Consider the following 13,995-nt stretch of genomic DNA (forward strand, 5'->3'; position numbering starts at 1 on the left):
TCCCCCCCTCCTTTTTCTAAGAGAGCCAAAAGACCAGGGTTAGGTCACAAATGAGATGAGTCTGATGACCTTAGCCTATAGCCTTGTAGACATCTGTTTCCATCTCAGAATATCCAGTGAGTTTAGCACAGTTGGAAATACCTTGTCAGGAAAGACCCAGAAATAGACTGAGGAGAACACTTAACTCTGCTTGTGATTGTCAAACCTCCAGAAACAACGAATCATCCCTTTCCTCTCAGCACTTGGTATTTAGTAGAAGTTACAGTTGTGGTTCCTCAAAGGAAAAAACATTGAAATTACTCAGATTGAACCAAGGTAGGGTGATTTATTTTTTCTCCCTTCAACTATTCATTATCTACATGAATTATTGTTCATTCCTCTCTTGTAATAGGTCTTCCTGATACGGATTTCTCTGTGATGTTAATCATGTGCAGCCTCTGGGAAAGACACAAACTTTAACCTTTCTGGGTCATGGGTCTCAGAAGCCACTTGACTTAAAGCTCAGCACAGGAGAAGGATACACAAAGTGTTCTCATTTGTTTCCAGGTCTTTCAGGAAGAGCTAATTAATTATTTATACATCAGCTCTATGCATTTACCTATTATTACAGCTCATTTGTTTTTAGCCTCCACTAGTTAAGCTCCGTGACGGAGGTGGTGCTGTTCAGGAGTGGAATCACTTTAATTACAAACCCAATCAGTTTGCAGGGCAGCATTTCCTCCTTGTGTGTGCCTGCTGAACTCTGCTCCGCCTGAGCTGATGGGCAAGCCTGTGCTCTGATCAATCTTGCAGCTGCAGAAAGTAACACAAATTAATACAAGCTGATTCTAATATCAATGACTCTGCTGCTGGTCATAAGAATATATAGGACCCAAATAAAAAGTGAGATTTTGCAGCAAGAGAAAAAAAAAAAAAAACCCAGCCTGCTCTATACCCAGAGGTGTTCTCTAGAGTTCGGTGATAAATATGAAAACTTTAAGATTTTTTGATTGCATCAGTGTTGCAGGTTTTTAGTTGCTGTGTTTGTTGTGACCTGGTAGCTGAAATGGCACATCAGGGTAGTGAGGAATGGCACAAAAGCAGCATTAGATACCCTGCTGCATAAAAACAGACAGTATGTGTGTTAGAGCCTGAATAGTTGTGACAAAATGAATGAAAAAACCTGAAAAGAGGAAGATAAGCAGTGTGGTGCATTAACTGCAACCAGTTTCAGAAGCTGATTAATGTTCCAAATTCTATTCAGTAGCCTGCTTGAGGAAATTTACCTCTTCACACTGTTGTGGAAGTCCTTTTATTTTAGTGCCCTTTGTCTGTAGCTTATCATCAACTCTGTGGGCTTTCCACTGTATCCTCCTGAGTCACAGACATTGCAGAGGTGCCAGCCCAGCACCTGCCCAGCACAGCAGCCATTCTCTGAGCATTGCTGTGGAGCTCAGTGATGATGAGCTTCCCAAAGGACACTTGTAGGACCACAGTTGTGCTGTGCTGTGATACAAATTCAACACAACATCTCTGCAGATGGTGTTTTCCTGCACAGAGGAGTTGAACCGTTCCAAAAATGAGGGTTTAGCAAACATCTTTGTGAGATGCGTTCTCTCTGTGGCATTTTCCTCATCCAACATGGTAAGGCCTTGGGAAAGTGCATGCAGAAACCTCTGAGGAAAGCATCCTGTCGTGATGCACAGTGCTGCCTTGGTCTGTGCTGGGGGGTATTGGGCAATACATGGGAACTCAGGGGCAGTAAATCTGTTGATGCTGACAATCACCTGTTGGACTCGATGTTCTTCTGTAGGGAAATTGTGTGTCATGGACACAAGCAGTGTGATCAGGCAGTTGTTGTGCTAGGATAACTCTCCTCTCCTTACGTGGTACAGCCACACAAAGGGACCCTCTCCTGTGTACAGAAGGTTGCCACCTTGCTGTGGGCACTGGCACCTAGGCGGATGCCTGTCAGGATTGAGCTGTACCCTAAGAGACTGGCACAGGGATGAGGATTGCTTAGAGGTTGCTTTGCAGCTGTTGAGTTTTAAGTCTTGAGAATGGGAAGTGAAAAAAACAGAGTATTTATTTTAGTTTAGTAATCGAAAAAAACAGCTGTGCCACCCAGTGACTGCATATAAAGTGTTTGTTAGAAAAATACATCCCTGTTAGGTGTACAAATATTGGTGTGTTGCTGGGTACATGGAGGCAGAGGACACCAAATGTGCCTCTGTGGCCAGTGGGGTGTGTGTTCAAGCACAAACCTTGCCTCTACTGCTCTAAACCCATCAGCCATTCGCTGTGCAGATTGCCCAGCCTCTCTGTTGTTCCATGTGTTGTAACTAGGGAATTGATTTTCAGTGCTTGTCCCTTTGCTGCTGGTTTTCTCCACTCTGATTCTCCTGTTTCTTAGAGCACAAATGGAAATTATTTTTATTTTTACATATTTAGCAGGATGTTTTCCTTCTTTTGTTTACAAATTTCTGGGTATACTACTTTTAAAATTAAGTTTAAACAATCCAGTTAGAAACTAAGTTTTCTACTGCAGTCCATTAAATTCTCTAATAGTTATCTGCAGACAGATCTCATTGCACTCAGCCAGACATGGGCAGGTTTTGTGATGTGCAAATGTTTTCTGTTTGCTGGAGCTGCTGTGCAGTCACTGAGGGTGTCTGCAGAGCCTGGCCCATGGTGTTCTGGAGTGGCATGGACAGATTTTAACTGTAAGCGTGATCAGTCAGGGAAGGGCACTGCCAGGGAGATGCTGTGTGTCCGGGGAGCTGGTGTGGTGGTGCAGAGAGGGTCACTGTTCTTCTCTCCATGCTGGGTGACAGCAGATGCTGGTGGTGCAGTGCTTCACTAGGGTGCAAAGCAGGGTTCACTTGGAAGAGGATGGAAGTCAGAACTGATGACTTTTACTCATCCCAAGTGAATGTGACAGAGCAGGAGAGCTCATTTATGTGGGAATTTAATGTAGGAATGTAGCTGAGCCCTCTGTATGGCTGTGCTAGAGGCCCATGAGAGCAAGTGGGACATGTTCCTGTGACAGACAGGAGCTTGCTTTCACATCCTGTGCTATTTTTGCAGACTGGTAAACCTCAATTAGTTCAAGAGAAAAATCTCCAGATAAATGATTGCTTGGATTTCATACCTCCCCTTATTTTTCCTGAGGGGTCCTCAGTTCTGAGGTGTTTGATGCTGTCTGTGCCAGCTGGTGGATGAGTGGTGTTTGTGAGTGCCAGTGTAATGGTCTAGGAACTCAAACAGTCTCTCTGATACAACTACAGCTCTTTGTTTTGCTGGCTACTTGTTTAACTTTGACAAGAATACGACACCAAGTGTTTTATAATGGAACTGGAGAGGAGATAGAGGATCACAGGGTGCAAATCATCAAACGGCTCAGGTTGGAAGGGACCTTAAAGATCATCTACTCCAACCTGCCCACCATGGGCAGGGACACCTCTCAACTAGGCTCAGCCGCTCAAGGGCTCGTCCAGCCTGGCCTTCAACACCCCCAGGGAGGAGACACCCACAAGTTTCCTGGGCAACCTGTTCCAGGGTCCCACCACCCTCAAACTGAAGGTCCATTCTTCCTAAGACTCACTATAAACCTGCTCTCCCTCATCTTCAAACCATTGTTCTATTGCTAGACACCCTTACAAAGAGTCCCTGTACAGCCTTCCTGTAGGATTCCTTCAGGTATGGGAAGGCAGCTGTAATGTCCCCTGGAGTCTTCTCTTCTCCAGCCTGAACACCCCCAGCTCCCTCAGCCTATCCTCACAGCAGAGGTGTTCCAGCCCTTGGATCATGTGTGTGGCCCACCTCTGGACTTGCTCCAACAGCTCTGTGTCCTTCTTACAATAGGGACAAATGACATGGCAGCACAGAGACCACTACCTGCCCTAAAGCTGAAGACATGCCCACCAGAGCAGGTTCACACAGGACACCCACTGGTGCTCTCTAGGGTGGTTGGCTATTCTTTGTATTATCTGTGAAATCACTGCCACCAAACAGGTTCTTGAATCAGTTGCATGCCTGCAGGTTTTGGTCCCTTCAGTTGGGTTTAGTGTCTGTGTCTGTCTCACTGCGTGCAGAATGCAGCAGCACAAAGAGTATCACTTTTTCATTGTAATTTAAAGAGACAATCAGATGTCATAAACATTCTCTCTGAGTCTGAGCCTGCTGCCTTTAATCATCTAGAAAATAATACTTTGCTTTGTGACCAGGCCCAGACTGATTTAAAACTTGAAGCAAATTACTGCTCAATAGTAATTTGCTACAATCCAGTTCTCTAAAAGTAAATGCAGAATGTTGTTATGCTGCTTCATTATGTTGAAAGCATAGTGCATTATAATTTTTAATGAAGTTTTTAGTGTAATATATTCTTTCCAGATGCCTTTTTTGAACACCTTGGGAGACAGCTGCATCACCAGCTGACTGAGGGGCTGTCTACTGCCCAGATAATTTTGTTAGTAGCCAAAGTTAAATTTTTCGGGACATCATTAGCAGTAGGAGCCTCAGCGTAGTATCACTGCAGTGTGTGCAGTTTGAAGTGAGCTCCAAGATCCCAGACAGGTGAGAAGACGACCTTCTCCTGGGTTACTAACCCACTTTTTCTTCTTTCATGCTAATTGGCTGTTGGTTCCTGAGAACACAGCTTGTGCTGCTTCTCCTTTACCTCATCCAATGTCAAATCCCCAAAGCAGCCCTGCCAGCACAGAAGGGGGCCAGCCATATGGGGCAGGTTGCAGTTTTTCCTTCAGGTCTGGATTTATTCCACGGTGAACAGATGGACAATGGCCAACATCCACTAATGGTTCTCAATAGGTTTCTTCTGTTGTTCGTCTCTAGCTTCTTTCTCTCTTCAGCCAGAACACAGAGCTTCCTGGAAATGGTCTCTGAACCCCTCTTGGCTAGACAGAAAATGATACTTCTCACTTCACAATAACCAGAAAGTGCTGAGGGTTTGATTCCACCCTGGTTCCTGTGGGTTTAGCACTTGTATGAAGAGGGTGAGCTCAGGAAGAAAATCCCTTAGTCACTTAATACTGATAATATCGGAGGAGGAAGGGTTTTGTGGGCACTGGTTTGAAGGGAATTTATTCCTGCATTCACTCAGCACACTGCAAGCTTTTTCACTTCTGCCAGGCTGGTGTTTCCAGCATAGAGCTGGTGTAGCCTTTCCCTTCTGAGAAAGGAGCTGTGCACTCAGGCATTTCAAAAATGACTGTCTAAATGTTTGACACAGCTGAACTTCATGTTCATTAAGTGGAACTTTAGTCCATAGCTTTGATCCTCAGGAAACCTTCTTGATTTTTTTTTTTTTTTACAGCAGATGAAGCTCCTCTATTTTATTTATTGTTTTTCTGAACCCCCCTCATAGCTTGCTGAAAATGTTTCTCCAGAATGGCCTTTCTCTGTCACAACCAGAAAGCATAAACTTCCTACAGTGAGAACTTTCACACAGAAGAAGCTGTACATAAATCCCAGTTCTAATTAAAATACACAGCTGCAAAATGCAAGCAGGGTGATCCCTGGGTGTGTGTTTTATAAATGAAATATTTTCAGGGTCTGAGCAAAAAAGAATTAAGGAAAGATTTAATTCCAAAGTCTTCTCCCCAAATTTTAAATCACTTGCATTGATGTGCTTTGATTATACATTTTAAAGACATGGTTTTAAAAGAAAGTTTCAGTGTTGGGCCTGCTTTATCCAACCACTCTTTTCTTCTGACACCACTCCTTTCTAGGATCTCCTAATCACATCTGCAAGATTTCCCCTTCACAAAAGTTCAGATATTCCCTTGAAAGGTAACTGAACATTTTGATGTAAAAATGCACAAAGCTTTTAAGATGATGGCTTTAAAAACTGTTGTGATGCACAAGGGATGTTTGGAAATGAGGCAGAATCATGTGTGGAAGAGAGCAGGCACAGCTCTGACAAACCAAAGGAAACCTGCAAGTACACAATCTCAGTATGGAGCTGTGAGGATATGTTCAGACATCGTTATTCACTTTAGAGAGCATTCAACATGCATCTTGGCTCCTTGCTCAGGCCGTACAACTGTAAAACTTCCTCTTCCAGCATCTTCAAAGTCACATCTGCTAAAGATATCCTACCCCAATGTATCTAATTTGTGAAAGCCCAAGGTCATGCCCTCCTGAGCAGACATTCTGAGGGGAATAAAACTTGTACTTAAATTATACATATGGCTGTTAACAGATACACTTAAACCCATGTATTTACTCTTCAGCACATGTGCTCCTCCAGCTGACTGTTAAGGAGCCAAGAAACAGTTTGGGGGGCTCTGCAAAGTGCCAAATTCTTAGTGCAGAACACAGAAGACACTCATCTGTGTAACATTACTTTTAAAAAAATAGTAACAGCCAGCACTGCCTAAATGAGAGAAAAGGGTAAGGATTGTTAGCATTTTGTGGAAGGGTTAGTTCTGTTGTAGCTGCACAAGCTGTACACTGAAAGATGTGAGGAGGATTGGAAGTTTGATGACCGAGAGGAGAGCTGAAAAACATAGGGAGTAAAACAGATGGGGCCAGTGGGAGGTTTGACTGGAGTCAGCTGCTCTGCTCCTGCATTTTCTCATGTCCAGTCTAGAACTAGGCCAAGGAAAGCCATGCAGGGGAGGAGGACTGAACTCTGGGTGGGAGAGAGCTTGATTTTCTATAGCAGGAGCACTGCAGTGTGTTCTGAAGGAGGACTCTTGGGTTATTTAATTTTTGCTCCTGAGCATCTTCGTAGTTTAGAGCAGGTGCTTCATGGCAGCTGTCAAGAGCAGGGTGGAGAGACCTTTTGACTGGGGAGAGACAGGGTCAGATAATCTCCCTCCTTCAGCAGGTGCAAGTCAGCTTTCTGCTGTTGAAAAGAACACAGTTGGTGTAGTTAGAATCAACTGAGGATCCAGCCTTTGATGTTTTCCCAGGAAACATGGCTTTGTGATGTGTGTGCTTGGGGGGAGCAAGTCCAGCATCACCTACAGTGTGTGTGTTTGCTATGTCTGTGTACAATCAGAAAGGGAAAAGAGCAAGCATATGAATCCCTTCATGAAGTAGCGTAGAGAATACCAAGCTGCAGTATTAATAACCTCCTGTTATTGAATACTCCATCTGTTCATCATGCCAACTTATCCTCACTCAGAGCACTCCCCTTGTCATAATATTTTGTACCACACTCCCCTCCCTCCTCGAAGCAGCAGTTCCAGTTCGGAGCTAAACACTTGCCCAGTCATGTAACCCTCTCTGAGGAAATGGCCTCATTGCCTCCCTCTGTTTGTGTTTCCCTGTAAAAAAATAGAACTGAACTGCTACTTAATTTCTGAATTTTCATTTTCCACTGGTATTTTTTCCCAGAGATCCTTTCCTATCCGTATTGGTATTCACAGATACTTCACTTGCCATTTCAGTGTGTTCTACTCCTAATACATATTCCTGCTGATGCTTTGCCACATGGCAACTGAAGTAGTGCAAAACCTAAATCATTATTTTCTTCTTACAGCTTTGATATGTATATATATATTTTTTATTTGCTAACATCTATAAATGGTAATAAAGTGGTTAACCACTTTAAAGTGATTAAACCCAAATTTGTTTATTCATACAAACCCCACATGAGGTGCTTGGCTAGATGCTGCCCTTGTGATGCACAGTGAGAAACTGTGTTGTTTGAGGGATGTCTGAGACGTGTGGAGCCACAGAAGGCTTTCCCAGGAATAGTGGAGAAAAATGAACAAAGTCAGAGGCTGCACAAACTTGCCCTGGGAGTTACCTCCCAGTCCTGCTGGAGAATGCTGTGAAATGGACACTACCTGGAGCATGATGGGCAAAACCAAGTTATTAGGGACCTGGAGCCAAGTTGTTAAAGACTGCCTGTAAGCTGAAATCCTTTGTTTATGCCTTGAATAGATTCCTGAACTCTTGGAGGCTGGAACCTTTGGGTTCAAATATTCCCTTCAGAAAAAAAAAAAAAAAAAGCCCAACAACAAACAAACAAAAACCAAACCAACCAACCCACCACCATCAAAATAACAACAACAAAAAAAATCAAACCAACACTAAACCCAAAAAACTCAAGGAAATTCTATAGCCTGTACATACAGAACAGGTAACAGATCTGCTCCTAGTACTAAGCAAAGGGAGTTTCTAGTGAACGATGTCCAGCAGGCCCTGGCTACCCCAAACACTGCAGACCAATCCTGAAGAATCCCAAAAGCTCCAAAATTTCCGTGTTCACCCCTCCCTTCCTGAACATTGATTTCTAAACTCGCCCAGGGCCCCGCAGTTCGCACTGCAGTTAGCAAAGGCTGACCGAGACCATCCCGCGGAAGGCTGGAGGCTTGGGGAGGCTGTGAAACACCAAGACTTGGGCAGGAACAGGCCATAGCCTGGGGCGGCGGCGGAGCAGATGTAGGCCGAGCTCGCTCCCTTCAGCGAGGGCTCCCCGAGCTCCCTGGTGCGGCCAGACCCAGCGCCTCGGCCCGGCCTGGGGACCGCCTGTCCGCGTCTCCAGGCCTCTAAGAGCTTTGCCTTTTTCTTCTGCATGGGGGATACACCAGGCCCCCTCTCGGAGCTCAGAAAATCGCGCAAGTACCGCGATCTTGTCAGGGCTGGAGCCTCTGACAGGAACCCAGCATTTTATTTCTGAGAAAAGCCAAAGACGGGGCCTGGGCTCCTCGGGCTCGTCCGTGGGGAGGAGGCGGAACGAGTGAGCACCCTGCGGGCACCAGGCCGATGATGGGGGTTGGGGGGGGGCTGCAGAGAGATGCAGAAGTTTCTTTGGGGGCTGGGCCGGAGCTGCAGGCGGCAGGCAGAGGCCCGACGAGAGGCGACAGGGGGGCGATGGCGGCGCGGCGGGGTCCCCCTCCCCTCAGCCTGGCGGGGCGGGGCGGGGCGGGGCCGCTGTCAGCTGACCCAGCCGGCCGCGGGGCGACTCACACACTTCGGTTTGCGTCTGCCGCCGCCGCCAGCGCTACCTCAGCAGCGAGGCGAACGGTGGCCTCCGGGGGCATCCAGAATGGGAAAAGAGGGCATCGGAGTCAGGGCACTGGGCAGAGCACCTGTGGGTGAACCAAATCTCAGTCGCGGTTCCACTCTGGACAGTGCAGGGGCGAAGTGATGAATTTATTTCCTATGTTAGTGAAAGCAGGAGTTAACCCCCGCGAAGGGGTGGCAGGGGAGCGGGAGGGGTGTAGGGACCCGGGGACAGCCGGCGCCCTCAACCCCCAAAGGATCCTGGTCCAGGGCTCCGGCACGGTGCATGCAGGAGCGATCGCTGGCTCTCGGTGCATGCAGACCTGGCCTTGTCCCCGAAGCGCCCGTGGGCCCCTCAGCCTCTGCCGTGCACTGACCCTGCTCCGGGCCATGTTTCGTTATTTTTTACGGCCTCACGCAGGAGCGTGCGAGTCACTTCCACATGGTACAAACCGTGGCCGATCTGGTGCCGATGCGGGTCCCGCATTCCTGCTGGGATGCGGTGCGGGAGCAGAGCTGGGAACTGCGGGGCGTCACAGCCGAGGTCGGCTGCATCGGAACCCCGGAGCAATAAGGGGGGAAATGATGAGACAGCCTGGAGATAGCTCCGTATTAAAGTCGGCTTCCCTCATTCAGAGACTGAGGGCGAGGGCTGAAAGGCGTCTGGCGCTAGTCACCCAGCGCTTTGGGCTTACTGGGCATGGACATCCCCAGGAGAAATAATGCCGCTATTTGGCCTGTTTTCTGCTTTTCCTCTAAAGCCAGCCGCGGCTGCCGCAGTGCCCACCCGGACCTGCCGCTTCCCTGCTGGGAACACGGGGACGATTTGGACCGTGGTGGCTCTGAGAGCGCATAGTGATACGGGGAGCACTGAGCATCGCTGGCGCTCACCGGGAGCAAAGCCGGTACCGCGGATGAGGGTTCCCATCCTCGTTAATATCTGAGGGGGACAAGTCTTGGCCGGAGCACAAAGAACAGTGGGTCCCCAGAAGCGCCGATGGTTTGGGATGCGGGGAGGGTGTTGAATGTATCGAGCGTTAACTTTGTTGAAGTTTAAACGAAAGCGAATAAGGAGCTGCATTAGGTCCGCTCCCGCACCATACCGCAACCTAAACCGGCAGCCAGCAGACCGCGGCTATAGGCCCTCTTTCGCCCGCCCCGCTGTCTTTCCGTGTGCGGTGGTTGCCCAGAACCAGGAGATCGAGCCGGGGCGCGGAAGCCCCGCCCGCGGCGGGCGCTCCCCCCTCAGCCCTCCCGAGGGCGGCGCGCGTGCGCGTGGCGGGGGCGCGCCTCGGCGGCTGATTCGGGGGCGCCCACGGAGCGGCCGCCATATGCCGCGGCTGCTGCGCGCCGGGCCAGCCTCGCCGTCGCGGAGCGGCGGTGCCCCTCCGGCCGGCCTCCTGCCCGCGGCGGGCGCGGACGCAGCGCTTCAATGGGAAGTTCCCACTTGCTAAACAAGGGCTTGCCACTAGGTAAGCAGCTCGTCTCGCCTGGCGGCCGCGCCGGCCTGCTGGCGGTGGTGGGGACCGTGGGGGGAGGTTGTGTGTGTGTGTGCGTGTGCGTGTGTGCGTGCGGGTAACGGTCGGTCCCCGTCGCCACCGCGCTTTGTGTGCCTGGCCGCGGCGCCGCCGGCCCCGCTGCACAGCCCCCCGCGGGAAGCGGGGGCCCCCAGCGGCCGCTTCCCAAGCACAACTTTGTCCGGTGGTTGCTGGCGGCGGCTGGGCTTGGCGGGGAGTTAAAAAATACAATCTAGAAATAAGGGCTGAGCGCGGGGGGAGGTGCAGCGGTGGCTGGGAAGGGGCTGCGGGTGCGATTCAGCCATAAATAAAACCGTGAGACGGCGCCGAAGCTGTCTCCAGAATGGTGATTTAGGGGGTCCTGCTCCGGGTCCCGCTTGCTGCTGGGCTTAGCGATGCCCGGCTCCCGGCTGCAGGGAAGGACCGGTGAGGAGCCTTGGAAGAGCAGAGCAGGGCTGTGCTGCTGCTGCCGTAAACAGGAAGTTTAAAAGCTGCCTTTTCTCGCTGTAAAAAAGTGCTTGGGGCCTGGCTGCAGCAGTGCTTGTGCTGTCTGCAGGCGGGTAGTGGCTGAGAGGTGAGGCTCCTGAAATGGGAATTGTTCTTGCTTCTTTTTCTCTTTTTTTTTTTTTTTTTTTTTTTTTCTTAAGCATGTGTTAGCGAGTGCATTTATGGATTGTTTCTGTTTTTTAAGGGAACATGAATAATATGCATAGGCTGCTGTTACAGAATCGCTTGGCATATATTATGTTAATCTGAAGGTGATTTCCTCCCCCCCCCCTCCTTCGCTCGGACATAAGGAGACAAAGTGTCGATTCTGTTTACAAACGTTATGATTTTATCAGCAAGTGATACTAAAAGAAGGCTGCAAAGCAGAAAATGAGCCTGTTTACCATGTAGATATGAGCTAACCTGCTATGTTGCTTTGTTTTCCTCTGAAAAATTAAATTAGAAAGGCAGGCTTTGCGTCCTAGGACTGGGTTGAACAGATTTAAGGGTAAAATACATCATTATCATGGTGGTTCTCGAAATTTCACCTGTTGTAACAATTTAACGTTGCCTTATATTTTGGTGGCTGTTGTCCTTGTCAGAAAGAATGTTTGCTGTTAGGGCCTGATGGAGCAACTAAAGATAATCATCCCTTTAGCCTCGTTGAAAATAATGAGGCCGAATAAAGCCAAGTGAATGTGTGCTTGTTTCCCAGGGAATTCCAGTTGAGTGTCAGATTTGCCATGTAGCAATGTGCTTTGAGTGCATTGTGCCGATTCCTTCTCCTGCAAGATGTAAATATTCTTATGTAGCATTCCAGCCCCTTGGCAGGTAGCCCGATGCCCTTACTAAAAGATTTTCAATCTCATTATTGTATCCCACTAGGAAGGGAACAAGAAAATACTAAGGAAAATACAATTATTTAAGTAAACTCAGTTGCAGATTGAAATTTTATTGAGTACTGCTTTAAAAATTCTGTCTTCTATCAATAACAAGGGTTCAAAAGCTCTCTGTGAAGTAAAACTGTGCTAGCAGAGGGGTAATTGTCCAGTGCATCTCTTTGTTCTGTGTTCTGATCTATCTATTTTTAGCTGTGCCTTGGTGAGGCAGGCATGTAAGATTAGCAGCCTAAACTGCTAACTTTAGTTTTAGTATATTTTGTAATGCTGCTCTTTATTGACCCCCAAAGGCAGCAGGATTTCAATGCTGGAATTCCTTAATGTATGACAAATAAAATCCTCTCTGCTTTGTTAGTATGACAGTCGCCCTGAGTGCTAGTGACAAAACATTGTGTCCACTTGCAATTTACTGGTGTGTTACTAAGCAAAATAACCAACCAGCCCCCCCCCCCCCCCGCAACTCCCACAGCTTTCCAGCCTAAACTGTTTGTGAGGTGGTTGCAGCTTCTAAACAGAGGGAGATTCTGAGAGCTGAACTGTTGCCTCCTTTTGCTCATTCTTAATGCAAAATAATACTTGAAGTTTCTCTGTGTGTGTGTGATGGCATCAAGGGTGTAAGTTGGTGCAGTCAGTGGTGTGTTCTCTGTCCTTTTGCAGACCCCCCTTACCCCCACTATGGTGTAGATCCAATATCCTTCCAGTGAGGGATGTGTTGTTTCACCGGTGAATTGGCAAATGAAGCAGTTGTAACCCTGAGAGGTGCTGCAGAAGAGTTTAATCAGTGAAACCACTCTTTTGAAGTGAAACTATCAGAGTCCCCGTTTTGCATTTTTGGGTGCAGTGTTGCCCTGTGTAATTGAGGAGCAGCTGGAGCAGAGGGCATGCTCTGTGTGACGAGCTCAGCATTGTCGGTGTTGGCTGTGCTGTGATACTTGGTCACAGCGTGGAGCCCCTGGTAGCGTGACAAAACAAATGACAAGGGCCCTTGCATTTGTCAGTTTGGTTAGCTCTCCACTTGTCCTGCTGTATCATAAAGATAAACGGCATCTGCCCTTTGTTAGAAATGCACTCTGCTGGGCTTTGCTAATCTCTGCCTCTGGAGTTAGTGTGCTGTTGACAGCACAAATAGAGCAGTCGCAGGGCTCAGCCAGGAGCGTGAGGATGGGGCTGGATGCTGGGAAGTGTTACTCTGCAGATGCAGTGCTGCACTAGCCAGCATTTTGAGGTGGGAATGCAATCCCTTCTTAAGTAGGGACATCTTCTGCAGAGGGGTGACTAGGCTGGGTAGGCCCTTCTGGGGGAAAAATTGCTCGTATCCCAAAGCATCTTTATGCATGTATACCATAAGAATAAAAAAAAAAAAGGCAAAAAGCAATTTATTTTAGAAGAAAATAGTTTAAACAGTGGCAGGTGTATGGAAAGACACAGTTTTAGTTGTTTCTTAAGATGTGATCTTTATTTTGCTCACTTCAAATACAGTGCTCAGAGCCATGCAGGTGTTCTGGGGTACAACTGCTTAGTGCTGTCCTGTGTTGCCTGCCCTGCATCTGTCATAGCTGTGCTCCTTGGGGCTGATCTGGAGAGGTTGGCTGTTGGCCTACCAGAAACCTGCTTTCAAGCATCATATTGAGGCTTTCAGCTCCCAGGCCAGCTGGGACCACTGATGAGGTGATACTCCCCAGCATGTGTCAAGCTTTCAAATCCCATAGCAGTTGGCAGTGCAGCAGCACGGCAGCCTTGTCTGAGGCTCCCTAACCTTCTGGCCCCATAATTATTTATTTAGTGGGAGAGTGGAGATGGGGTAATGCTTCTAATACATGACTTAAAATCTAGGGTGAGGATAAGAGTTGTGGTACAGAGCCCTTTAGCTCTGGCTTCTCTCCACACGTGCTCCCTTGCTGCAGGCAGCACAGCAGTGGATTTACAGGGTAGGAAGTCAGAAGTTCCTGCTGTGTTTCTAGGTCTTTTCCTTGTGTATTGTCCTGAGAGCAAAGATGGTGATGTATTGAACAGGGAAAGATAGCAAACATGCATTACAGATAAACCTAAAACTAACATTTCCTGCTGAGATGCAACCCTCTGCTGCCTCACCAGTATTCCTCTGGGAGAACTGGAGAAGTGCAGCCGTGCTTCCA

The 13,995-nt window shown here is 48.1% G+C and overlaps 1 protein-coding gene across 3 annotated transcripts in view; it reads left to right on the forward strand.

The window, feature by feature from the left end:
- CTBP1 (C-terminal binding protein 1) overlaps nucleotides 1-13,995 on the forward strand; it is a 156,973-nt gene that overhangs the window by 87,607 nt on the left and 55,371 nt on the right. For 2 of the 3 annotated variants that reach the window (XM_054391644.1, XM_054391645.1), the window contains exon 1: nucleotides 10,365-10,430. The exons of the other annotated variant lie outside the window; for it this stretch is intronic. In XM_054391644.1, coding sequence (XP_054247619.1) covers nucleotides 10,391-10,430 — 40 coding nt within the window. In that variant the 5' untranslated portion in view covers nucleotides 10,365-10,390. Of the gene's footprint in view, nucleotides 1-10,364; nucleotides 10,431-13,995 lie in introns of those variants that run through there. 3 annotated transcript variants of the gene reach the window in all.

The sequence above is a fragment of the Indicator indicator genome, chromosome 23 (genome assembly GCF_027791375.1).
Source record: "Indicator indicator isolate 239-I01 chromosome 23, UM_Iind_1.1, whole genome shotgun sequence".
Taxonomy (NCBI): Eukaryota; Metazoa; Chordata; class Aves; order Piciformes; family Indicatoridae; genus Indicator; species Indicator indicator.